Source organism: Calonectris borealis, chromosome 2 (assembly GCF_964195595.1).
Source record: "Calonectris borealis chromosome 2, bCalBor7.hap1.2, whole genome shotgun sequence".
NCBI lineage: Eukaryota > Metazoa > Chordata > Aves > Procellariiformes > Procellariidae > Calonectris > Calonectris borealis.
The window spans coordinates 105,978,328-106,005,826 of record NC_134313.1 but is presented as its reverse complement, the minus strand read 5'-3'; the positions used below and the strand labels follow the sequence as shown (position 1 = coordinate 106,005,826).

Genomic DNA, 27,499 nt, shown 5'->3' with positions numbered 1-27,499 from the left:
GTGCACGGGTGTCTGAGTGCAGCAGCTGGAGCCAGACCACGGGTGGGAGGTCCCATGTGTCCGTGGTGCAGCAACGGGAGAGACCAGGGTGGGCAGACCCAAGCTCAACCAGCTGGAGCGAGACTGGGGTCACGGGTCTGTGTGTCCATAGTGCCAGTGGCTAGAGCGAGTGCAGGTCCGGATGCCAGCAGCTGCAGTGGGACTGCAGGTCCAGGTGCCAGCAACTGGGGATTCTGGGGCAGCTACTGGGCAGACTGCATGTCTGAGCCCTGCTGCTGGGGGATCCACCTTGTACATATGTACGTACATGTTCCCACTAACAGACCTCCATCCTGCTCAGCCAGACAGGGGAGGAGGACGAGGCCACTGGTTCCTGCGGGTGCTCCGGGTGGCCAGCCATGTATACATACATATGTGTTGCATACATGTCCTGTGTGTGCGTATGCCTACTGGGAATACATTTTCAGCCTCGCTACTGGCCGGACTGGAGATGCAGAGCCCTGGCAGCCTTTCCTCTCTTGGACTGTTGGATCCAACATGATACTGTTCCCCTTAACAAGTACGTCTTGGAAATCTGTTACGTTTTAACCAGTGCATGAGAAGTGATGCAGTGCAAAGGTAGCAACATACAATCACATGCTTCCCTGCTCCAGCAAGGCTGTGGACACTTGGTGTGGCTGTGCCCGTCGGCAGTGATGACATAGGTGACATCCTGGATGCAGCTGCCATCCTGTGTTTTCAGGTAGAGAATTAAGCATACTGCTGCTGAAGAAAGTAGTCCATATGATTCCAGGCAGGATGGAAGGGCTTACTCGTGTCATCTCAGGGGCAGCAGAGGACACAGTGCTCACCTGTACTTTCTACGGAGAAGACAGAGGCAGACTCTTCTGACAAACGTGCAGCAGAAAGGACAAGAGGTGGCAGTCACAGAGTGGGAGCTCTGACCGGGTATAAGGAAAACACTCTTCACCGGGAGGGTGTTAACCACAGGAATAGGTTGCTCAGAGCGATTACAGACTGTTCTTCCTTGGGGACTTTCAAAACTTGACTGAATGAGATTCTGAGCGACGTGGTTTAGTTACATTACTCATAGAGGGCACGGGGGATGGACAAAGAGATGTCAGGCTCTGTTGTCCACCAAAAATTGTTTGGCCATCTACTGGTGGGAGTATAGGCTCTCAGTCTCCTTGCAGAACCTGGTGAAGACATAGCAGAGGACTTTGATTGTGCCTGTCCACATCTGAAAATTTTTTGTGACTGTTTGCCCATATCATAAAGATCAGCATGTTGCCACCAGTCTGAGTTCATCTAGCATGGTGAGAGTTTGTGGTAGGCCAAGGGCAAAGCAGTCACTGTGATGAGATGTAGAAAGTCAGGACACCTAGAAAGTCATGTGACTTGTCTTCTTTCTTAGACCAAAGAACATGTAGGAGGATCAGGGTTAGTTTATATGTGATGTTCTCCTCGGGTGGCTGCTGCAAGTATTGAGCCTATTGTCCTCTCATCCTCCCTTCTATGCTGTGGACCTCGGAAACTCGTGAGTATAGTCCCAGTGGTCAAATTCTTAATTGGTACAGTAACAGGGTAAGTAATGGCAACATAAGAAGTCTTCCATACCAGAGTTGCTGTCTAATACTTACATGTTTCCCAAGAATGGAATGAGGCTGTGCTTTCTTCCATTAGTGCCCTACTATGGAATGGGCTCTCTGACCTACATCTCCTTCCCAAAAGAGAAGCTTTTTGAAACTTAATGTTATCTTATTTCTTATTCCGTGAAGATAGTCTTTTGAGGCTATTACCAGAATGGTCAGTAAGATTCAGTTCCTGAACCTCTCTGGACAATTCTTCATGAAAGTGAGCTACCTTTTTCTTACTTTTTTCAGGAAACTGCTTTGCCTATGTTTATTTTGCAAAGATAGTGCTTCCCATGCTAGTTAGAAGGCTTTATATTTTTGTACTGGCAGGCCTGAGCCCTTACAGAGAACCTCATTTCCATCTATCCATGACTGAAAGATCCACGGACTGTTAGTCTCTTCCTGCAATAATATTGTCAAACTGCTAATTTCCATTTCTTACAAAGGCTCCTTCTGTGAAGGCTCATGTGATCGCAGTGGCTTACAGTCTCTTCAGGGTTGCTGTGCACATCCTCGCTGGTACCATAAGTAAGCACTCCCCAGTTCTTAAAACACCCAGAATAGTATTGAACTTGAAGAAGAAGGAGGGAATATTGTGAAAAAGAAAGTTTTACAATATTTCTTTTCTAACTTCTTCAGGCTGTGTTGTCAGTATGTACAGTATGCTCACAAAGTCCAAATCTTCTGGGTCTTTGGTGAAGAGGATTCTCCAGAAGGGGAGGTGGGTGCTTTGCTCCCTTTATTGTTGCCGCAGTTCCATGCAGGAGGCTTGAAGTACAATACTGAGGAAACTCGTATGGTAAAATTTACCTGAGTGCTTGCTTACAGATAATCTCAGTGTAACTGTTCAAACAGATAACACTTTTTGAAGAGAAGTTCCAGGTAAGTAACCTGTCTTTGTTCATCATTCTGCTAGTCTTTGAGTTCTAACGCGAAAGAAAAATGATATAGTTTATGCTCTTAATGATTTCTTTCTTTGTAATGATGTGTTGCTGCAGCCATTTTTCCAGTTTCCTGTAGCCAGATGTATGCTTTCTTGTTTCGTCTCCCAAAGATGTTGCATTCTGCAGCTGAAGGCAGTATATTCAATACACTTATTTTAAATTTTAAAAAGGTAGTTTCTTTAGACCATTTGAAACCTGGCTCAAGTTAAAGAAAATTCTTTAATATGTGGTTCAACTGATAAATGTTTAAGTACTACTGTTTTTCACGTCACGTCACTCTCATTTTTAGAAGGTGAATGGCACCTTGGCTGTTTTTTCATCCAGTAGATTTTCTCTGCTGGGAATAATTACACTGGTATTTTTGTGTATTTAGTGTTGTAGTATGGAGAAAGACAATTCTGCTCTCATCTTGCATGCTTGCTTGCTTCCCCCCTCTTTTTTAGCTAATGCAAAATTCTGCTTGAGTGTTGAGTCACTCACGCTCAGCTCACTCCCTGCCTCCCCACAGAAGAGATGGCACCAGTTGTACTTCCTGCTCCATGTGAGAAATCCACTTGGAAAGCTGGTTTGTTTTAGTTCATTTGAAAAGGTAATCTTTCTCTACAGTTTCTTGAGCAATTGTCTTTCTTTTCTTCCAGCCTGGCTTTTGAACACTTTCTTCATAAGCAACCTTTAGTGAGAAATGTTATCCCAGTAGTAGGTCTCGCTCTCCCTGCAGTCCTACCTTTATTGTTGATCAGTTTTGATTGTCATCAGCAGTTGCATTATGTCGTGGTTTAACCCCAGCCGGCAACTAAGCACCACACAGCCACTCGCTCACTCCCCCCCTGTGGGATGGGGGAGAGAATCGGAAGGGTAAAAGTGAGAAAACTCGTGGGTTGAGAGAAAGACAGTTTAATAGGTAAAGCAAAAGCCACGTGCACAAGCAAAGCAAACAAGGAATTCATTCACTACTTCCCATTGGCAGGCAGATGTTCAGCCATCTCCAGGAAAGCAGAGCTCCATCACACGTAACGGTTACTTGGGAAGACAAACGCCATCACTCCAAACATCCCCCCCTTCCTTCCTCTTCCCCCAACTTTATGTGCTGAGCATGACGTCATATGGTATGGAATACCCTGTTGGCCAGCTGAGTTAGCTGTCCTGGCTATGCTCCCTCCCAGCTTCTTGGGCACCGGCAGAGCTTGGGAAGCTGAAAAGTCCTTGACTAGCCTAAGTACTTAGCACCACTACTTAGCAACAACTAAAACATCAGTGTGTTATCAACATTATTCTCATACTAAGTCCAAAACACAGCACTATACCAGCCACTAGGAAGAAAATTAACTCTATCCCAGCCGAAACCAGGACACATTATAAAAGGACTTTAGCCCCTTGGCATATAAACAATGCTTTTTTAAAAATAGAATGTAATTTTTAAAAGCAAATTCTCCTAGTCCCAGCTCTTTTTCTCCAGGCCTTTTCAACCCAAAAGAAACATAAGGCTGCACTTTCAGCCCCATGAATCTAACTGCTGCTTGTGCTGTTGGATGTTTGGTTGAGAACAGGTAATGCAGTCAATAATTGACACTGCCCTGCATCCATTTCAGGACCAAATCTGTCTTCATGTATGACAGCCCTCTAAAAATACACTATACTGCCTTGGTGATAGTGACAAAGCAATGAAGCAGGGTTGCTTGGCTGCTTGTAAGTGGGAGTGCCTAACAGGCTAGAGGGCTTTCCATCTGCTTGGATGTGGGGAGAAGAATTTTCACAGACCATTCGTGACATGAGCTCCCTTACTTGTGCACCCCTTCACACAGAACACTTCACAGGCGATTGCTTTTGCTTTGGCCCCTTACTGCTTGAAATTGACAGGATGAAATGTCTGTATTGTGTGCCTGAAGTCTGCAGAATGAAATGTCTCTGTTGGTATGGATTGTGATTCCAGCATCCTTTATGTTCAAAATCTCTCCTAGATTTTTATGCGTAAAGCAGTTCAAAAGTATACAGTAAAATAGAGCAAACTTTAATGCTTTATTTCTTCTGTATTAGTTTTCTGGTTGAAATAAGTTGCAATTGCAAGATTTCAATGAGTGACTTACAGAAGCAGACTTCTGTAATACTTTATGATATCATCCTGGGAAATATCTAAACACTAGCTAGATAGAATTTCTTTAATGAAATTGCTTGGGAGAAAAAGGAAGGAGGGTTACAAGACTAGAGATAATTCAGTGTTATCTTGAGTGAAAGGATCATCGCCATGTCATCCCTATTTTAACTGTAAAAAGATAGAAAGCCGTTCTGGTTGGAATTCTTAAAATCTATGCTTTAAAGAATTTTGTATACAAAGTGTTTACAACAGCCCTTAGGAAAATCAAAAAGATAGAAAAAGAATCAAATCAAAAGACCAGGGATGGCACTTTGAAGTACTAGCTCATTAGCTTCAATATATACCAACATGAGTTTCCTTCACTGTCCATCTGTTAGACATGGTTAAGAAGGCAGCTGCACCCTGAGGTGCTAAAACCTAGGAGATACTGTAATCTTTATAGATTTAAATTAGTTTGAGTTTCTCATTTAGAGGTTTATGCAGTCCTGGGTTACAGTAATACTTACACATGGCAACTGAGCTCCTGCAGATTCCATATTTGATCAGAAAGCCAGGAGATTTAGAGAAAATTTGGAGATATTTTTTTTTCTGCGCTCCTGAGGGTTTTAGTTGCATCCACATGCCTTATCTAAGTGGTATTGCAAAAAGTAGCTGGTCTGCCAAGGCATAGACAGACATGCACTTGTGAAGCAGCAGTAGTGTTTAAGGAGCTTCCAAGACTAGCTCTATGCTACTGATTCCTTTCCTAAGACATAACTGCTCAGGCAGTGGTCTAGTCACTGGGGTTTCCACGAGTTTTGGTGTGTTTGTTTTTCTTTTATAGTCTTAAGCACTATTGGAGATCATTTATAGAGGCCAAAGTTCAGGAAGCTGTCATCTCTCAAGATGATCCGTTTACCATGTCTAAGCTGGAGCACAGTAACTTTATCAATGATTACAGATGTTTTACATATGGGTGACTGATTAGGTTATGAATTAATCCCTCAAATACAGACTTGTGTGCTTTTTCTGGCTCCCTGGCAGCCTCTTTCACACCATCTCCCTAGATGAATCCTGACAATCAGGAAGTAGGAGCTACAAGTCCTAGCAGTATATGTGATCGTGGGCCTGAAAGAGGGGGTCAGGCTGGAGGGACATTGGCTCATCCAGTTTTCACAAAGGAAATACTTTGAAGAATTGATGGAAGAAATCAAAGCTGATTCTCAAGCAAAGTTGTTCGTGCCAGGCCCTACTCAAAGAAAGGTATTGGAAAATTTCCATAAAAGCAAGGAAAGGGTATTTAAAATCAGAGATCATCACGGAGAGGAAAGGAGGTGAAATAGCTGGCCATCACTTGGTGTTGCTTAGGCACAATTTAGTATGGACTGATGGCTTTTTACCCAGGCAAGTATCTCCAATGTCCTATTCAAAACACCACTGAGGCAGTGTTACACACACTGAGAAATGAAGTTATCTTCCTTGAGGAAGGCTTGGGAGTCATCTGACAAGCCAAAAATAATTGTAAAAAGAAAAGCATCATAGTAAGGAGCATAATGCAGGTATTTTTGAAACTCTCAATAAAGAAATGGCTGTGCAAGACCACAAACATGATCTTATGCAATAAAAATTCAAAAGACATGAAAATGATAAATTAAATCAAGGATGAAAAATCAAGGCTGAGACAGTGAGAAAGAAAGAAACCAAGCTGTATCGCTAGCAGTTCTCATGCCATCTGTGCATATGAGGAGGTGCTAGACAGAATTTTGCTGATGCATCCTATTTTGAAGGCGATACTGAAGATAATGCAAGTATTGCATTGTCTGTACTGTTATTTTTGTTCTTTCATACAGAAAATCATCCCAGAATCAGTTTGTTTTCATATGGACTTTGAACAACAACAACAAAAAGACCCAAAACACGGACTGTTGTAATCTAGGCAGCTAGAACACTGAGATACGAAGAAAGCACAGCTCTCCAGTAGAGAGAAGAGGAGTGAAATGATAACCACTGAAGGAAAACACGCTCCTTATGTAGGAGGAAAACCATGATTCTTTTTATGTATCAGCCATCTCCAGTATAGTGAAAGGACATAAAGCAAGCTGGAGAATACTGATGTAGTAGATTATGTTTCTGCTGTGAATTTAGGGGATAAATTAATCCTGATTATTCCATTCTGCAAAGGGCATCTTGCTGATGGCTTAAGCGAGCCAGAAAAAGCAGTGAGCTTTGGCATCCTACTTTGTGATGAGGCTTCTTTCCCGTGCTTTCACAGAAAAGCAACTGATGATAGCTTTATCTTGTAGCAAGTACTGCTGGGCAGCTCTAACCTTTCTGTTAGCAGACACAGTCCATGTTTTCGTCTCCCACTGCATGCTCCGATTCACGCTGCAGTTACTTAGAAAAAGACCATAGTTAATTCATGTGGTACAAATGCACGGTGCAATTATAGACAAGTAGCGTATCAGGGAATGTGAAGACCATATCCAGCATTGCTTAATGTTTCCAGACTGCCCACTGTAACAGTTGCATGGTCCTGACTGCAAAAAGTAGGTTTTCCGTTCAGGTGTGTTTTTATGCATGTGCAGTCGTGTCATGCTGCAGTTAGCAAAGCTACACTTGGATCTCTTGGGAAGGGGGAGCTTTTTCTGCCAGAGGCTCTACAACCACTAGTGTTTCCCCTAGGTTTACAGCACAGTACTCTCCAATCTTGTTCCAAGAGTCCAGGAATGATGATGCATTGAGAAATGGAAGTTTGTTTATTTTTCAGAAACTGTTTGTTTTACTCATAGTCCTCTAGCTTCAGCTGCAGGCATGCCTGACACTTCTTGCACATTTTTGCTCGTCTTCAAAGTCACCATTTTGTAAACAACATGGACATTCCGGTTATTTTAATATATTCAATTTCATTACTGAAGCGATCTTCAAAAGATAGCTCTGTTGTTTTACTGTGACAGGAAAGTGTCTCGATTCTCCTTCCGTTTTCAGACATTCATTTTCCACTGTTTCATATAGTTTGAGTCCACTTACAGAATTTAAGTACCTAGGTCATACATCTAGAGTAGCTTCAGTTGCCTAAACAAAGGCTTCAACTGCCATAATAATGTCCTGGGATATCTCACACATTTAATTAAGCAGGCTGATACAACACAAAAGCGACGGAGACATGCATCTTGCTGCTGGCAAGCCCCAGAGTGTCTAAAATGACATTAACAGTTGTGTTTAGACTGAAACCTGTCCTTAGAGTGGGATGATGTGAATGTGTGTACGTATGAGATTATATACATAGATATCTGAAGACTGTAAAGATAGCAACTGTAATTGCAATAGAAGTTTATCAGTTTTGGTTTCAGTTATTGTTTTGTTTGCTTCATAGGCACCTCTTTTCTTTTTCTATTTGAGCAAATGCCTAAAATGAACCCAATGTTCTCATTATTCTGTATGCCTGCTTGATAATGTCAATTCCTGTTCATTACAACAAGAAATCAACCTATAATGCTGATCTTTTCCGATCTGCTACTCTGTATATTATCTACCTTTGATTGTACACTGCTCTATGGGCTTCCTCCTTAAGTTGAAATAAAAATAGTAGGCTGTCTAGAATATCTTTTTTTAACAAAAATTAACTTTGGGTGCTCTTTCAGCTTCATTTTAATAATAGTTTTTAAATATTCTCTGTTTTCAAGATCAGTTTTGGAGAGACGTTGACTGGTTAGAATCAAGGCAGCGGGAGGCAGCTTTGGTTTTGTTCTGTTTTCCTTCAGGAGAAAAGGAAATGCACTTCCACGGATGAACTGAACAGAATGAATTAAGACTTATGTGCGAAACAGTAGGCCCACCTCTCCATATGGGGAGAGCAAATCTATAGATCAGAAAATTACTTTCATCTTATTTGAGGTTAGATTGATGCTGTTATTTTAAGTTGCTCTTGTGCAGGGAAGAGCTGCTGATGTTGAATGCTAAGACTTACATATTCAGTATAAGAAGGACATCGAACTATTAGAGTGTGTCCACAGGAGGGCGACCAAGATGGTGAAAGGTCTCAAGGGCAGGACTTACGGGGAGCAGCTGAGGTCACTTGGTTTGTTCAGCTTGGAGAAGAGGAGGCTGAGGGGTGACCTCATCGCAGTCTGCAACTTCCTCAAGGCAGGCAGCGGAGCGGGAGGTGCTGATCCCCTCTCTCTCGCGATAGGACGCGAGGAAGCTGTGTCAGGAGAAGTTCAGGTTGGACATTAGGAAAAGGTCTTCACTGAAAGGGTGGTCGCTCACTGGAACATGCTTCCCTGGGGAAGTGGTCACGGCACCAAGCCTGTCAGGGTTCAAGGAGCGTCTGGATGATGCTCTTAGTCATATGGTTTAGTTTTAGGTAGTCCTGCGAGGAGCAGGGAGATGATCCTTATGGGTTCCTTCCAACTCAAGATATTCTATGATTCTATGATTCTACTTGTGGCACCCTTTTTGAAGCATGAGGACAAAAAAAGAGCAGTGAGGAGCAAGGTTAAAGACCCTCTGTGCTCCTGTAGCTCACAAATATCTATAGTGTTTTAATTCAGTTTTCATTTTGTAGAGCTAGTAAGGACTAAGTTTTTAGTAGAATATGCAAGATAAAACCCATTTGTAATTTAATCAGCCTGTCCACACTCCGCTGGTATATAGGTAGATACTTCCTGCTGGTAGAGAGGTAGATATTTTTGCTTAAAAAAGCTTGATATGCATTTTTTCCACAGCTGAAACTGTTAAATCCATGCTGTTTGAATGCATTTGTGAAGTGAGTTCATGTGGGTGTCAGAGTTGCTGCTTGGTTCAGCAGTTTGCTTCGGTGATCCTGAATGGCGACACATACATTTTCCAGAAAAGACGTTTTATCGTTCTGGAATATGGAGAATGACATGCAGGACTGCACCGTCAATAAGTCAGGTTGTTGCATGTTGTTATGGAAATCTCTGTAATTGGAAGATCAGTGAAAAGTCATTACTTCCAAGGTACAAGTGTTTTAATTTCTATTATCCTGGTTAATATGTTTAATAAACAGATTAGTAAATACGAAACTACTTTTCATGTGTTTGTTGTGTAATTACAAATCTATCTGGATTTGGCAAGCATTTTGACATGGTTACTATATGATTTATTGCTTTCATGCTGTTGAAGTTTTTTGGTATTTGGATTCTGGTTTTGTTGCAACTGACTGTGCTATTTAGATCAAAACGGGACACTTCCTTGCCAAAAACCTTATCTACAAATTTCTTGTAAAGTACTTTTCTTAGTCTCAATCTAGTTCTTCATTGCACTATACAGGCTTGAAATTTGGCATTTCCCACACTCAGTTTTGTATGCATCTTATTTACTGATATATTAAAAAAAATTTCATAGAGAAGGAGGGCTCACTTAACTGACCAAGAAATCAGGTTGTGGCTAAAAATCTTTCTCCTTTCTTTTCCTTTTGTTTTTTTAAATGCCTTTATTCTCCTTGCTGCAGTACCTGGGATTTTCTTTTCTGTCAACATACTTAGTAAAAAATTGGAACAAGTTACATTTCCTTCTTTGACTGCCATGTTCAGACAAACATGTATTTGTTGCCTCTGTTCTGTTTTTTTAATTTCCTTAGTTTCAAAGGCATGAGCTTTACAGTCAGGTAGGTAGATTGATTTGGTACCTGGAAGGAACGAGACAGGCTGCTATGTAATGATGTCTGCCTCTGTTTTATGTGGTACTTCATGTTAAAGTGCAATTAATCATAGGCAATTAATTTCCTTGCAATAAGCTCTAAAGCTTCTACAAACTGTAATACCTCTATGGACCTGGCAGAAAATTTGAGTTAGGTGAAGTAAAAACAGGTATGAAAGCTGGTCATACGCTTTGTTTTTTTCAGTATCTGATGCAATCCAATCCAGTACCAATACTTTTCTTATTTGTCATAAGCCCTATTATAGTGCTGCTAATTCTGTCATTTTTGGCTATCTCAGCCTGTCACAAAATTGGTCAAACTCACATGCATCAGTTTTATGTGCACGTTGATGCTGAACACGTAAAGTAAAATATTTCTTTTCTAAATATTGCATTTAATACTCATTGCAAAATCTAGCTGATTCGGAAAATAAGATTTTCTCAATACTGAGGGGAGAGGAGGGGGAAATTTTAAGTGATGCCAGTCAAGAATTCTGAAACTTTTTATAAAAGCTACTCTTTATTTCAATTATTTTTTTGTTTTACCTGAAAAAAGAATATTTCCCCCTTGTTTAGGAATTGCTGGATTATTCTTGCACCTCAGGAAGTGGCTCAGCATTGTGATTTTTACTGCAAAACACTAGTAGATGTAGGTAGGTCAAGAGTTAATCATGTCTTACAGCAAAAATGTAAAAGCACCAAATCAAAACACTTTGTCAAAACTTACATTATACTTGTGAAGCAGTCACATCTGAATTTAAAAACTTTACAAGTCTTGTTACATAAGATTATTCTACCTTTAAATAATTTGATACATGTTTTCTTCATTGGAAGGAAGGTCGGATTTGATAGTTACTCAGCTGTTTTTAGTGATCTGCCTATGTACGGTACCAAAACAACCACGCTATTTCACATTTAAAGACAATGAATTGTAAACTTGTAATGATAATTATTCTCCTGCCTTCCATATTCTATGCATCTATACCACAGGTGGAGTAAAATTGTAATTTAGTATTAGAAACCATCTCTGTTTCTCAAGTCATCTTCTAATTTAAAAGTATTCAATAGTGCTCCGCTGTAGATACACTGGAGGGGACTACTAAAATTGCAATGCATTGCGTGATCGAGTTGTAATTAGTTCATCAAGGCAGAAAGTGGAGCTAGTCTGGGTGATATTATGCTTTCCACATACCAATGAAAGAGTTTTCCTGTTGGGCTGTTGGCTTCTTTGTTTGTTTTTCTCATCAACAAATGATGCACGCCATTTTTTCATTCTTGTGAGTCTTGTTAGGGAACCACTCAACTCCTTTAGTTTCCTGTTTGGACTATGAGAATAAGAATATATTTGCTGGAACCTGAATTAAATATTGTTCTGCTACAATGGAATTAAAGATTTTGGGAAAGATCAGCAGTGTTGGAAGAGGGAGAATGAGAAAGAGCAGTTGTCAGCTCTACTTTCCCTACTGAAGATCAAAGACACAAGATAGCAATAAATGTTTTAACTGAGAGTGGAAGTCTACTATCTTTATTCTTCCCCAAAACCGAACATTTTTGCTTTAGGCATCAGAGAGACATCATTTCTTGAGAACTGAACGGCAGTGAATTTGTTTACAAAAACGCATTGCAATGTTGCAGCTAGATGCTCTACTATCCAGAAGTCTCACTGAACCACTTTAAAATCCTGCTACTATCTCCCATCTTTGATCTTATTATAAATTCTAAAAAGCTGCAGACAAAAACAACCAAAGTCCTTAATACACATCTACTTAAACTGTGCCCAGCTCTGAAAAGAAATATGTATCAGTATTCAACAATTTGATGTATTTTTTTTTTTTTTAAGAAAAGGCCACAATGGAGAAATCTGGAAAGCTCAGTGGGAAGGAGAGGATGTTGCTGTGAGAATCTTTTCATGAAGGGATTAAAAAAAAAACATGATTTAAAGAAGCTGACATTTTTAGTATCATACTACTTCAACATGAGTGTATACTAGTATCATTATTTCCAAGTAAAAAGGACTAATTTTTCATATATTTCTCTCTTAATGAGAAAAATCTTAGTCATGTCCTTTTAGGATTCTTTAGGGAGGGGAAAGGATTTATGTTGTACTTAATTTTTGCTCATTTTCAGTTACTTGAAATTTTTTATAGAGAAAAGAACTTCTGAAGTATCTGAATTATATGGCTTTGAAACATTTTTTCTTACAAGCCTGTAATTTTGCAGATAGTTATCTCTCTGATTTTGTTTGTTGTTTCTTAAAGAAAAGTTTAGAAAAGAACATGATCTATATGATACAGAAGCTTTTAATTTCCTTTTTTCAAACTAAAGCAACAAACATTCAGGCTCCCTTATATGTTATGGGATGGAGAAAAGCGCCCATTATGAATCTGTCTAAAATTATAATTTTCATAGTTTATTCAGTTACTTAAATCCTAATCAAAAACAACTTAATAAGTTGGTGAAACAGAGAAGTAGTCTTTAGAATGAGTCCTAGGAGGAATTGATCTCTTTTAATAGAATACAATTCTTACTGATCGGTGAGTTCATAGTCATTGGCACAAAAAAGATGGTTTTAATAAAAAAAGATTATGTTTTGATTTCTTTCTTTAAAAAAAAAAAAAAAAAGCTGGTGTTTAGTAGCTCTACTGAGAGATTTACTGATCCACTCCCACCATATCAAACTATTTTCAAATGCAAGCATAGTAACACAAGTTAATGAGAAGAATTTCGTTTTTGTTATAGGGTTCATTGCATCAGACGTGACATCAAGAAATTCCAGTAGAAATTCAGCCTTGCTACCACAAAAATGAGTCACCTGCAGTGACATACAGTTGATAATTTATGGTTGCTTAAATTTTATATTTTTTGTTGCAAGTGGTCTTGTATATCTACATATTAAAATATTTGGGTCAGAAGGTAAGCCAGCAACAGCACACAGGCATTAAAAAGTAAAAATATTTTCATTAAGAATTTTGCCGCTTCATTGCTGATCTCAGTAAGGAATTTTCATTGTTTGAAAAATAATCTCTTTTATAACAAATTCTGCATTAAAAATAACCTGTTCTCCTTGTAGTTAGTAGATCTGTCACGTGTTTGAATGAGGAAAATGTAGCATTTATTGGACAACTCATGTTGCATACAAAACACTATATGATATTTAGTCTCAGGAACAATATATCAATCTGATCAGAAGTCCTACTCTATTAATCCTAATACCTCATAATTGATAACACGTGTTCATGATTTATTCACTTGTACCCAGAAAATGCTAAACAGGATAGAAAGACTCTTGATGAAAATATAAAATGTCTGTTTGGTTGCATTCTACTTCACCAAAGAATGTTGCTTCTTTTAATTACCAGTGCTGATAGTTGAGGTGATTATAAAATCAATGATCCAGAAGCAAGGCAGAAATCTAACAAGGATAACTTCTCCTTAAATTACAAATATTACTAGAAAGGATTCTTAATCTAAACTGCCTCTATTCATAAAATTTTTTTTAAATGTTCCTAATTTTTGCCACTTGACATTTAAGATCAATTAATAAAATAATTGAACAATCCTTTAAACAATTAATTTAAATACTTAAATAAGAATTTTAATAGTTTTGTAATAATTAATAGAAATATTAAATAAAATTTTATTTAATTTTGTAATATCCTACATTAAAAAGTATAAACTACTGCACATCTGTTCATAAGTGTGCAAAACTAATTCTTTTATATCTTTTGGGATCATTTTATTTAGGTATGTATTTTCTGCATTGTGCTTTCTCAGATAGGCCTATGCTATATGTTCGTCTGAAGAAAATAGCTTTATAAATATATTTAACTCAAAGCACAGATTTTGCCAAGATTTACTGTTGTCAGTCATACACTCAAGCACCTTGCAGTAGCAATAGAGAAAGGAAGGTATATATAACTAATTTTCTTGGAATTAATTCTGCAGGGTTATTTCTCACTTCTTTCGTAGTATCTATAATTTCTTTGGTTTTCATTACTAGGACGGACTATTTTTATTAGATTTTTTTAAAAAACCCCTTATATTATGGAGCAGAGAGTAGTGGTGTTGAGAGGCTGCTGCAGGGGTTGACTGTGAATACAGCACTGCAGCATATAGAGTGCCTGCGCTAAGGCAAAAGACAGTCATGGGAACTTTCACTGACTGCTGAATGAACTTTTTACGAAATTTAAGTTGACTTGATAAGATCTAGCAATTAATTTCACAAGAGCAAACAGAATTTCTCCTGCAACTATATAATAAGTGAAGTAAAAAACCCCCTCATTTTCTATCTCCTTTGAAGCGTTTGAGGCCATAACTCCTATAATATGTAATCCCAGTTTGTTTCTACTATATCTTAAAATATAGGAATGTGTCACAGAGAAAACGGATGGAACAGATATGCAACAAGGAGTTTGAACTTCGTGCTAGAAAGAGATGAAATCCGGGAGGTTTTGAATGTGGGAGATGAGTCTTGACATTTAGAAAATGTTCTCAAATGCAGAGTGTTTCCTAGAGATGAAACAGTTTCGCTTCTTGCTGTCTTTTGTGGTGATTAGGTCTTATTCTGAGCTTGAAAACCTAACTTTTGTTTTTCCCCAGAAAGGCTGAAAAACTTCAACAGCTTCCTTCGCTAGGTTTCTCTTCCAGAGCATGCTTACAGGCAGTCACTTGCAGAGGTCAGCCAGAACAAGGGTGCTTTAAGCTGCTTCAGGTTTGTTTATGAGCACCTTCAGATCTGCCCTTTACAGCCGAAAGCCCTTTACAGTGGTCTCTGCCCTGCTAGTGAAGGCCCCATTCATTTCTGAGACATAGCCTGGAGGTCTGTGTGAAGAATCAGAGAAAAATAGACCTGAAAAAGATTCTGGAAATCATCAAACCTTTCACCTCCAAAGCGAGATAAACTATGTCCGTGTGCTTGGCAAACATTTGCCCAGACTGTTTCTGAAAGATTTGGCAGACGGTTTCTGGTGGATATTCTACACTTCCCTAGGCAATACATTTCATTATTTCACTAGCCTTATCTTTAGAAAGTTTTTTTTCATGTCCAACCTGAATTTTCCTTGCTTCAGTTGCTGTGAAGGGAAAATAAAATATGTTTGCCACAACTTGTTCGTGACAAAACGCATGTTGACTCTTGCTTACTGTCATGGTGGTACTCAAAAATAATGTTGGATGATTCATTCCAGGGTGGTTTTTTTCCCAATCAAAACAAAATTGACTGGTACATAATTTCTTATCTCTTTCCTTTGCCCTTCTTCAAAAGAATCACTGCCCACTACCCCGACCTTTTGGTACATTCCCAATCCTTCACAAGCTGTCAAAATAACACCAAGTCCCAACTTTGCTTCAGCTGCTTCTTTAAAATCCTGTAATGGGCAAATCACCTTGAACTAATTTGAAGGCAATACTCTACTTCTTTTCACTTTTTCTTACTAAGGGATATAGTCAGCTAGCTAGCAACTTCCAGTAATTTCAGGGTTTAATTAGTATAGATGAAAAAATGTGCCACTTCCTGTTAGAGCATTTCTGCTTTGCTGTAGCACTTTAGCCTTTCTACATACCTGATTTGGTATTAAATAGATAATACTGATTTATTAAATGTGATAATGCTAACTTAAAATCTATATGAATTAAACTTTCATTTTGAAGTATTTTTTATCTTCATTTTAGGCCTTGCAGTAATGCATTCCTGGACAAAGAACTGATCAGATGTTGGAAACAATCCTAGACTTGGTGCATGGCACGAGAACTTCTTGATTACTCCATTTTGGTTGATGGCTTTGATGCCCATAAGCATGTTGACATGTGGGCATTTGTTCTTGTTCTATGGGCAATAACAAGAAGAACATTCAGTAACGGTAAGTCCAAAAAAAAGAGAAGAAAAATTAAAATTTGAGTTTTTCTAAACCTATAAGTAGAATTAGGGATTCCTTGTCAATGAGTTAGTGTTTTAGTGACTAATTAGCAATATTGGAATTGCACTACTAATATAAAATCTGTTCTGTAGCAACAATAAACACGGAAAAAATAACAAAAGTTAACTTAGCCAGCCAGAAAATCAATATGCCAGAATGCTCTTTTCCCTTACCTGCATTGCATTTGGAAGCATGCCCTTGATGCTCTTTAGAAAGAATGAGTTTGCTCTGTTTGTTGCATACCACCTTTTTAGGAGCAAGATGGAGTCTTCAGGCATTTTATAGAAACGATACCTTCAAAATTGCACGCTGTTGTTTAGGATGGTGTGTTTTGCTCATATGTAAGTTATTCGGAAGCAGCAGCATGCTTTACAGGGATACATGAATGATAATAGGCCCCTCCGGGAAAAACTCGGGGAACGCAAGAGGAAAGGCAAGGAACGTGTACAATTCCTGCAATAGTGTACTAGCTCTAGACATGCGGTCTGTTTTCAGCCATTGTTTTTTCCATTCGTTGGGGTTTTTTCAACTTGGTTTGCTTCCATCATTGCATATTTTCTTCAATTTATGTTCTGAGTGACTTCTAATAGGTATCATAATTTATTTTTCCCCATTTTGGTTTCCTAGCGTAACTGTAAAATCCTTCCTTTTCAAAGGATAGGATCTCAGGCTGGTTATCGCAAGGCTCATGATCCAGTGACAGCTAGCTGCTTATGTGTTCTGGTTTTCTTTGGCTTGCAGATAACACATTAACAGATCTAGAAGTGGATTATATTATTTAGTTCAATATTGGCTGGTGTGATAAACAGCTCATCCCCACAAACACGAAGAAGCACAGAGGCACAGCGGCAGGTGGGCAAACCCCTACAGCCCAGTAAAAGGCACGGAGACCCTGTCCCAGTCCATCCCAAAGCTGTCCTGGGAAAAGCCATCAGCCTCGCTGTCCAGGTGTGAGACCCAGACGATGAACCTGCTGGAGAGGCTCTCTGGATCAGCTTGCAGACTGAGGTGGGGTCACTGCCAGCAGGGCTACGGCGCGTGGCATGGGATGCAGCTGAAAAGTGTGTTGGGGTTGTGCTAGACTTGCCGTGACGTGTTTAGGGGAAGAACCAAAGGTGGGGAAAGGGAGGGATCGAGGTGATTTGGGGAGGAACAAGCACAGGAAAAGAGAGGGGAAAGGGGATAAAAGGGGCTGGTTGTGTATAAACAGGTGGCCAGCCATTACGCTTAAGGTCATTATGCTTTGGTCATTACATTAAGGCTGCACCGTGTGCTGTACCAGCACAGTCTGTCCTGTCGTCTCATGAAACTCCACTGCTAACTATTTTCTTGGGCGAGGGACAGTGTATTCTGTGTGTAGCGAGGTCCAAGTGCCAGCAAGTGGAGCTGGGCCACGGGTGACAGGGCCCACGCGTCCGTGCTGCAGCAGCTGGAGGAAGGGAGGGTGCCTACACGAGCGCGTGATCACTAGTGAAGGTCAGGCTGGGTTTGTTGGCAAGTAGGTCGAGCGGCCTGAGAGCCAGGTATGTCTGTGCCTTTCTGCAGGTGGGACGCCTGGAGGAGCTGGCTGCCAGAGCCAACCCCAGTAGGTCCAAGCCAGCTGCTGGAGAGACCATAAGCTATGGGGTTGACTGGGAGACCAGTTGGTATGTGTGTATCTGTGCAGGAGGTAACTGGGGAGAGAGAGGATGCAGGACCAGCTACCGGATGCTCTGAGTGTCTAAGTCCCGTTACTGGAGGGATGCAGAGCATGTGTGCCTGTGCGCTGGTGTGGGGGGGGGTGGGAGTCCTCTGCCAGCAGCTGAAGTGGGGCTGCAGGCCCTAGGAACTCGCACGCCCAGGTGCTAGTGGCTGGGCAGGCGTGAGGATCCAGGGGCAGCTGCCGGACAGACTGCCCGAGCCCGGCTGCTGGGGGGGTCTGCACTGTACATACACGCAGAGGTTTTTTCCACTAACAGACCTCCACCCTGATCAGCCAGAGAGGGCAGCAGGATGAGGCCATCACTGCCGTTTGTGTGGGTGCTGAGTGCTTCTTGCTGCGTTGCTCTGCGTGCCCCTGCCCGCTGGGAAGAGGTGCTCAGCCCGGCGACGGGTGGGACCCGGGGGCATGGAGCTGCAGCAGCCTCGCCGCTGTCAGGCTGCCGCATTCTGCAGATCCCCAACATGTTGTTTTCATGAGATTTTTTTTTTTTAATAATGTTTTCCTCAGCTCTCAACAAAATGACCATATTAGCATTTTGCAGGCTTCCCTCCTGTTACTAATGCTGTAGTTATGATGCTAATTTAATTTCAGTTGTTAGCTTAGCAATTTGTTGTTCTCACTATTGCTGGACAGGTGTAGTCATAGTTGTTGAATAAGTAAGTATATAAACTTTCCTTTAAAAATAGCTTTTTCTTCAGGAATTGCAGAAGAATTAAAAATACCATTTTAGGACTGTGTTCCACTATTTTTCTCCTATTTCAAAGCTAGGATGTACAGAACAGCAAAAACCACACCAGATGACTTTCAGATTCTGTAAGTATTTTAAAGATAAAATTTTGGTTCTGTTTTTGAAAATACTCTTACAACTCTAAACATGCATGATGTATAATAAAATGCAGCTTGATAAAGTATACTGAGAGTTCCCCCTTCCCCAGCTTTCATCTCATTATTGTGTCTTCCTTATTTGCTATTTACTGAGTTAAAACATAATTACTGAGTTAAAACATAATTAGTTAGTAGTGCATGTAAGGTATATAGGTACACATAAAGGGCATCACTTACATAATTTAATTTGTGACATCACTAAAGTATTACTTGATTTACCTATTGGGCACCAGTAAGAACATTTTTAAACCAAGTTACTTCTTCATTTTCTCCTTTTAAGACGCTACGCATAGGACTTCATTACATTTTTGAAAGATTATTTATTCTCAGGCTTTCCCTCAGGCACCCAGGAAGGTGAGGGGCTCATAGCATTTGTCTTGGATGTCGATACCCACATCCTGCCTCTGTTCCACTGGAGGGGCTGAGATTTGGAGGATGGCAATCCACCAGGACAGCTGAGGATTTAGGAAGAAGCAGGTGCCGAAGGAACCCAGGAAGCTGAAGCATGAAGTGTATACATGCTTCCAAGCAGTCAATATATTTTTTCCAATTTCAATTTTAGTTTTATGTATCTTCAGTCTTGATTTGGGTCACTAAATTTTACTTGGATCTTGCTGTGGTTTGTGTACATATATATATACATATTAAAAAAATTTGGAAATGAGTTATGAGAGAGATCAGGTGCTTAGTGATTTTTAAGGTCTGGTTTAGTTTCATTACCCAAGAAAAGTAAATATGAGCATTTTAAAGAGAAAAGTAATTATTTTTTCTTTTTCAGTCTTAGTTATCAAAGACAGTAAGAATTTAGCTATGAATTTTTGAATATATGTTGGGGGAGCTTTAAAATTATTCTTTAGGATCTGAATTCCAATCTGTTGAATATGATTTCACAATTAAAAAGTTATTTTGCTATAGTATATATTATTTGAGGCTGCCTAACAGAAGAAGTTTCATTTGATCCTCGTGTCCCTGTGTAGTGATGGTGAGGAGAGGACTACTGCACATGGAGGACCCAGTGACCCACGCCACAGCGTGCCTGAGCAGGTGCAGGCTGCGCTGCGCTGCGCTGCGCATCGCCCTTGGCTGCAGGATAAGCTCAGCCAGGTCATTGCAAGCGAGGAGCCTGCGGGCAGCACTCGCTCTCGCTAGCCCTGCTGCTTTGTCCCAGTGCAATACTTGTTCTCATCAAAAACCGTGACTCCCTCCCGCCGTTCTTCTTAGGTGCACGTGGCTTTTCCTTTCCTAGCAAAGACATCAGAGTTCTCTAATAATTTCCTTCACTGTTAAACGTAATATGTAAATTATGCATATATATTTTTATTACAAAAAGTTACGGAAGTTAGAATAAATAAAGTACCTTCTGACGTTTTTATTAATGTATTTTGAGAAGTATTCAGGATTAATGCATGCTAGCAAAGTTCTACCCTAATTCACTCATGTCACTCAAGTGTAGGTACAAATGGGAATAGGCATTGATCTGTAATTGACATAATTATAATGTCATCTTGACAGAACTTGCTAGCTAATGTATGGAATAAAATAATTTTATTTTAGCTTAAACTGATTAGTTTTAGCTAGTTTAACTAAAACTGATTTAAATAGCATGACACAAACTGGTTGCAAAAAATGGAATTTTATGCCTTCCCCTTTCTTTTTTATTTTATCTGCCAGTCTACATTGATTTTTTTTCTGTTTGAAACCAGAAGCAACTGCATAATTGTCAATTAGCAGCATAAATTATTTCATACCGCCCACACCCATTTTGCAAAGCTTGCAGACTGTGTTCATACGGAAATGTATGTATAGCAGTGAATGAATTACACACAGTTCTTCAAAGGTTACTAATTGAGAGAGTATTATAATTGCTAAAATGTGGAGGAAAATGTATAAAGCTCTTTGGGTGCTTTAAAATATCTCACTGTAGGTGCAGGTTATGATGTAATTTTTAACATGATTCCACAGTACATCAAAACATAAAAATAACCTTTGGAAAATATTCCAGCAGCAATTTGGTCCTTAAACACCATATGGAGAAGTAACTAATCCTATACATGACTCGATGATTCAGTGGGATAATCCACAAAAGAATTTCGATATGGCATTCTCAGTGTTCTTCAACACACACTTTTCTATCTCCAACCCATGCTTATGACACTCTGGCCGATGCACTGCTGATACTGAAGCCTGAGTTGAAAAGCAAAACAAATATCCATCTGTATTCAAAGACATAGGTGTGTCATCACTTGCTAAATGCTGTTATTTGTCCTCGGATGATGAGCCAAGGCCAGAAAGAAGATAGGATTTCAACTGGCACGAGCATGGCCCATCTCTACTATGGTACAGGTGTGGCAGACTTTATATTTAGACACTTGAGTTTAGATTCGGATTTAGATCATTAGGACGGTTGAAGGATTTGACTGAAATGAACACAATTCCATTTGAAATACTCTTTTTCCACATTTTGAAGGGATCCATTTTCTACTCCCCAAACTCCAGAATCTTCCAGTGTAGTTTCTCTCATTTCCAATTTCTCAAACTAAAAAAGAATTTTTCTTCTGTCAATCTCTTACTCTTCTTCCAGTAATCAGAATGAAGTGATCTTCCGTCCCATTAGAGAGCCTTTTACATGAAGGTACTCCACACACTTGCTAGCAACCTTGGCCTACATATAGTAATCTTGAAGGCAGCAAATTGATAGTTACACATAACTCCATTGCAGAGAGTATACAGTACAAAGACTATAGAGCATATAACACAGTATAGAGCGTAAGAAGCATCTGACCAAATAGCATAAATGTAAATGTATCTTGGTGACTTTTTTTTTAGGCATTATTTTTAGCATCACCTTCTTTAACATGGAAGGACATGGTAACTAAGCTTTACTATGCAGTTTTTCTATGTCAAAGAGAATGAATGGTCTTGATGCTTCCATCAGTACACAACCTGTTTTTAAATTACCCATTTCTCTGTTACCAAGAAGTATATTTTATTTCATTCAGCATTCTCATTTGAAGAGAAGCAGACATGTCTCTAATCCCATAACTGATTTCAGGGGGTTAAAATTCAGACTGAGAGGTGATTTTAGTTTCGGGTCATTTACTCCATTGAGAAAAGTTATGCAATGTAAAGCAGAGCCAGATTTTTTTATGGTACCTTTTATGAACATCAAAACTGCCTCTTTCAGTGAACATGAGATCTATTCAAATTCCTTAAAACTATAGAATAGTTTCTTAACCTATGCTCACTGATGATGACAATCTTATTTACTTCTTTATTACCTTCATAGCAAATTGTAATTAATTATATACTCCACATTTATTTAATCACTTTCTGTTGGCTATCCTTCCAGAGTTGATGTATGCAACATTAATTATTTGCCTATAGCAAGATTTTATGAACTCTAATATGCACCACATGTTCAACTTGCTTAAAATTAATTGCAGACATTGTATTTACCATTAATGTACAACTTTATTGGCTTTAATTTCACATCTATGTTGCTTTATATACAACTTTCTTTATCAGTGTAACTGCACGCTGCTTCTGATTGTGTAATAGCAGCCACCAAACCTTGCTTTTGTGTTTTACCTTTTAATATAATTGTTATGAAAAAAACCCACATTCTAAAAAAAAGTGAAGTAATTTGAAAATAAATTAATCTTTCTTATTCATTATTTGGAAAGTCAGCTGTAAAATGCTGCCTGAGATCTAATGGAGAAAAAATAAAGTAGCTAAGGCTTGCCTGAACAAAAAGGTTGCCTGTTAAAGAACAAAATCTCTTTGAAAGAGGCTTTGTTGTGGCGATCCATCCTTAGCCTTAAGAAACAGGCAACAGCCTCACTTCCTAGGTAGCAGCTTGTCAGGGACAGTCCCACAACTGGTCCCACAATTCCTACCAGTTTGCACACAGATGCATTTGAGGTAGCTGTAAAGCCCCACCTAGTTCCAACAGAGAGATGAAACAGAACAAGCCTCAGCACAGGAAAGCTATTCAACATGCGCTAAAAATCTGGCACTGGCTTATCGTGCAGGTATCTAGTTCTTGATACACAGATTAGACAAATTAATGCTAATTAGCATAAGTCTACAAATGTTGTAGACTTTCCAATTGTAAGGTATAGATACCCTAAGAATTACGGTGAAGAAATTTTTTTTTAAATATTCATAGCTAAAATACAATGGTTTTAGAAATTACCGAGAAAGAAAATGCTACTGGCTTCCAGTAGCAAGATAAAAATAGAAACAGAAGGTATACAAGGTGAAAACAACCTTTTGTCTGATAAAGTACTGTGTTGAGACAGGTAGCTCTGTATATTGGTTCTTGAAGTTCTTAAAAGGTTGGGAAGCCAATTTTATGGTGCATAGAATTTATGTACATCTCAAACCAGACCTAATAGTACGTTAAATTCAAATATAGGACAGTATATTTTCATTCCAGAGAGTACTCTGCTGAAACGTATGGAGATATGCCACATTGACAATATGGTTCTCTGGATTTAAGAAAAATGTGGCATCATTTTACTTTCTGAGGGCATCCTGATCAGGTCAGATCCCTTTCAGTAAAATGTATATTTGGACAAGTAATTCAGACCATGACTACATCAGAATCTTCACATATTGCTGAGGAAGACTTCAACGTAAAATACGGAGTAACGCTCAAACCTTTTAACGTTTCAGCAATTTTTAGAATAAGGAAGCAGGATCAAACGTTGCTCAGAACAAAATACAATGAACTAACTATTCAAGCTAATACAAAAAATGTAGCTGAATGAGCAGATTTTATTATATTCTAAGCAGCAAGAAATACAGCATATAGAATAAAGTATTCCTTTTCCCTTAGCGGTTGACAGGAGCAACAAAAAACAAGATACCTTTGCAGAAGGGTTTCTGTCTTATCACCAGACTGCTGTCAGTATATTCGTAACAAACTGCTTTACACTGAGGCATTTAATTATTTCAAGCCCCAAAATTCTACTTCTCATTGTTAAACATTGGGTAGGAATCAATTTTAAATGGGTTCTCTTTTAAAAAGACCGATATCAGTGGTTTAACTGCAAAACAGTAGTCTGCAGATTCAAAATCCAAACTCCCAATGAACAAAGTCCCAAGGAGCAAAATCTTTGCTTTCTAGAACAATTAGGTTAAAATTTATACTGTCCTTACTGAAAGCCAAATTTTAAAAGCTTATATTATTTAAAAGTTCAGTTCTTTAAAGTGAAGGAAATACTTCCAGTGGTCTAAGTTATTCTGGAACTGAAGCGGTGACTCGGAGTGACAATGCAGAGCCTTTAACTTACCAGACACGTTAGCATCTTTTCTCTGCCTGTTCGCTTGTGGGGTAAACTATTGTTGATAATGCCTTCGCACATAAATGGCATTCAGGGGAAGCAGACTGCACAGCAGTTCGCCCTCATTCAAAATCGAGCCAAATTAAACCATTTAGCGTAAGCTGGGAAAAATGCATCTAATCTGTTCAGGCCCCGTGTATTTTCAGAGAAACGAAACCAGCTCGCACATTTGGCCATCTGACTAATTTTGCTTTTGCATCTGCTGCCACCTCGTGGGTCCATGGTGAATTTTAGGTCCCGAGATAGTAGGGAGAAAATTAACAAAAGTTAACCTTGGGTTTTGGGGGAAAAGCCCAGCTATTTAACTGACATGTAAGCCCACTTACTTATAAGCATCATTTCTGTCCCAGTGTGAAAAGTTTCTTTTATAATCAGGTTACATTTGCCACTTTTCAGTTTCTTGAATTCACAATTACAGCAACAACTTTATTAGACTTCAAATTAAAACACAACTAAATTTCTTATGACTTTGCTCTGTAAAGTAGTAGTACAATTTAATCACTCTATACTGGTGTATAGGCAGATAGACAAGATCCAAAACTTTTTCATCTCATTGGAGTGTTCTCCTGTATTGCCTTGGGGTTTTTTCTGGGCCATTTATTAATTTTATACTGGAACTAAAGAGCACTGGGTTCCTACAGATTCTCCACACTGTGGAAGACCACGGAGTCATTAGTAGCTTGGTAGCTTGTCAGACTGTCTTTGGAGAAGGAGTTCATTGGGATGACAGATTGGAAAAATGATATAAGCAGTTTGTGGGACACTGAATTTTCTGGGTTCCTAAAATTTTTCCTGTTTTACTATTGCCAGAAAATCCAATAATGGGATGCTAAGGTGCTCATCCAAGAAGTCTGGAGCTGTCAGAAACTGATCCATTCACCTTGGAATGGCGAGACTTCAAGGCAAAATAGTTACTAGCTATGAAATGAGTAGTGACTTAAGTTTGCTTTGACTGCATTGGATAGCTTACATTTAATTTCTCTTGAATTCTAAAAAAAAAGGGGATAATTTCAAATCTACAGCAAAAAGAGGCTGCAGTGGTGGGCCTACTGTACAGAGGTTTCTTCAGTTACAGACTCTTTTTCTAATTGTCTACACTGTGGACTGAATCTCCACAGATTAGGTTGCCTTCCTGCTGCCAGGGGTAGGAGCATCTCGCCACTGACCCAGGCTGCAGCGTAGACACAGAAAACCGACAAACACCACACCACCTGAACGAAAGGTTAAAGAAGAGCAAAAGCGGTAGCAGCCCAGCAGAGCATTCCCGGTTCCCTTCCCAAACCGAAGTCCACCACAGGCAACACTGCGAGCGAACGACGGGAACTGCCCGGGCAGGGAGGAGGGACGCTGTCACTGCCCGCCACCTGCCACCGGGGGACGAGTCACCCCCAGCTGCGCAGGGGGCTCAAACCGCCTTAACGGCTGCCCGAGCGCTGCCGCCAGCTTGACCCGCAGCAACCGCTTGACATAGAGCAAGCGGCAAGAGCTGGTGATGAATCAACCAGCTGCAGCCATGACGGCCTCCACGTCTCTGTACTCGCGGGGGATGACCTCCCAGCCTCAGGTGCCGCTCCCCTTCGGTAAGCTACGCTTTGTGCCGTTCCGTTCATTTCTCCCACGCGGTCACTGGATACACGAAGTAATTTCAAGCAGAAAACAGTGTTATACAGTAGGCTTACAATCAATACTTTAAAAGTAATGTGTAGAAATACATTAGTAATGCAAATATTATATAAATAGAAATAAACTAATTCAGCGGAAGTCTCCGCCTCCTTCACAAAAACTTTCTCCTAAATACTGTTTCTTCTCTCCTTAGCCCTCTTTTAAGCCATACCCGCCCGAACCCTCCCTCCGGGCACGCCCTTGCTGCTCCATAGGCCGGGACGGGGGGGAAAGGCAGGCTGCGGGGTACCGGTGCGGGCGGCGGCCAAGGCCGGCACAGGCACGAGAGCACCGGTGCCCGCGGGCGTTGCCGCGGCAGGCGCAGAGCCGCCGCCGGACGCCGCTCCGCTGCGGGCACCGCCTTTCCCCGCGGGGCGGGGCGGGGTGGGGCGGGGGCGGGGGCGGGGCGGGGGCGGGGCGGCCGGCGGCGCGGGACGCAGCTCCCCGCGGCGGCGGCTCTCGCCCGCTGGAATGTCCGCGGCGGCCAGGCGGAGGGGGCGGGGCCTGGCGGGAGAGCCGCAGCCAATGGGGGCGGTGGGAGGCAGAGCGGGGCTGGGAGCGGGCGCGGGGGGAGGGGGCGCTGCCCGCGTCAGAGCCCATCCGTCTGGCGGGCGGGGGTCGCGAGGCGGAGCCGCGCGGCGGGCGCTTGGCGCGTCAGCGCGCTGCGGGTTCGCGACCGGGCCATGGCGGTAACGGCCGCTCGGTGGCCCTGGGCCCTGCTCTGCCTGGCGGCGGCTCCGGTGCTCTTCCCGGGGGCGGCCGGTGAGTAGCGAACCGCGGAGGGGAGGAGGCGGCTCCGCGGGTCCCTCTTCAACAACATGGCGCAGGGGCGAGGCCGCCCGCGGGGTGCCGAAGCCTTGGGGCGGTGGCGTCGCCCGCGGGGATGGGGCGCGGCCCGGCGCCGTGGGTCGCTCCTGTCTCGTCGCAGCCGGGGGCGGGCTGCCTGGAGCCGGGGAGAGGGGTGACGGCACCCCGGCACTCGCTGCCGCCCGCACCTGCCCCGCGGGAGCGGGAGGCCGATGAGCGCGGGGCCGCAGCAGGTGAGGGTCCGGGGCGGCTCCCCGGGTGCCCGCGGGGCGCTGCCGGGAAGGGGCAGCGTCGCCTTCCTGGTGTCGGTCCTCTTCCCGCTGCTGCTCTCGATGTCCGCCGCCCCCCCGCCCCGCCTCCCCGTGGAAAGCACCCGCCTGAAACCCTGGTGCAAAGGCCGGCAGCCGGAGAGAGGGGGCTTAAATAGCAGAGGTAGCGAGGAGCGGGGTGCAGGGGTACGGCCGTCTTTGCCACATCCCGCCCGTGATGGGGATAGACCCCTTCTTTTAGCCCACCAGGTTACAGGATTCGGGGCCGGGATTCGTGTCTTTGGCTGTCATGCTGGCAATAAGTAAATTCCCAAGATTGTGGTTCGAAATGGAAAAGGCCTGGTGTCTTGATCCAAATGGGTAAAACCTGACTTCTGGATTGTCATATGAAATGTCAAAACAGCCCTTGTATTCCAGGGCTTGCATTCCTTGTGATTTTGCTAACATTCTCGATAAGAAGAATGGTATTCAACAAGGTATTGTATTTTTTAAAAAATGAAGGCAAGGTGTTTAATAGAGAGAAGGATAGTGGTAAAATAGTTTCCTGCATTAAAGTTGTGATAGCAGATAACTTCTTGACAGGACCAAAAAAGAGTAATAA

General features: G+C 41.2%; 1 protein-coding gene and 1 long non-coding RNA gene across 2 annotated transcripts in view; both read left to right on the top strand.

Moving 5' to 3' along the window:
* Window positions 1–1,513: 1,513 nt before the first annotated feature.
* On the top strand, window positions 1,514–25,892 carry LOC142079166 (uncharacterized). Its single transcript, XR_012672534.1, has 9 exons — window positions 1,514–2,162; window positions 2,274–3,167; window positions 9,499–9,628; window positions 10,887–10,963; window positions 15,981–16,168; window positions 16,967–17,233; window positions 17,771–17,871; window positions 19,155–19,343; window positions 24,971–25,892. It is a non-coding gene; the product is annotated as an uncharacterized LOC142079166 (long non-coding RNA).
* Window positions 25,893–26,440: 548 nt separating this feature from the next.
* RECK (reversion inducing cysteine rich protein with kazal motifs) overlaps window positions 26,441–27,499 on the top strand; it is a 69,537-nt gene continuing 68,478 nt past the window's right edge. The window contains exon 1 of the mRNA XM_075142881.1: window positions 26,441–26,584. Within this exon, the coding sequence (XP_074998982.1) occupies window positions 26,506–26,584 (79 nt within the window). The 5' untranslated portion in view covers window positions 26,441–26,505. The remainder of the gene's footprint in view (window positions 26,585–27,499) is intronic.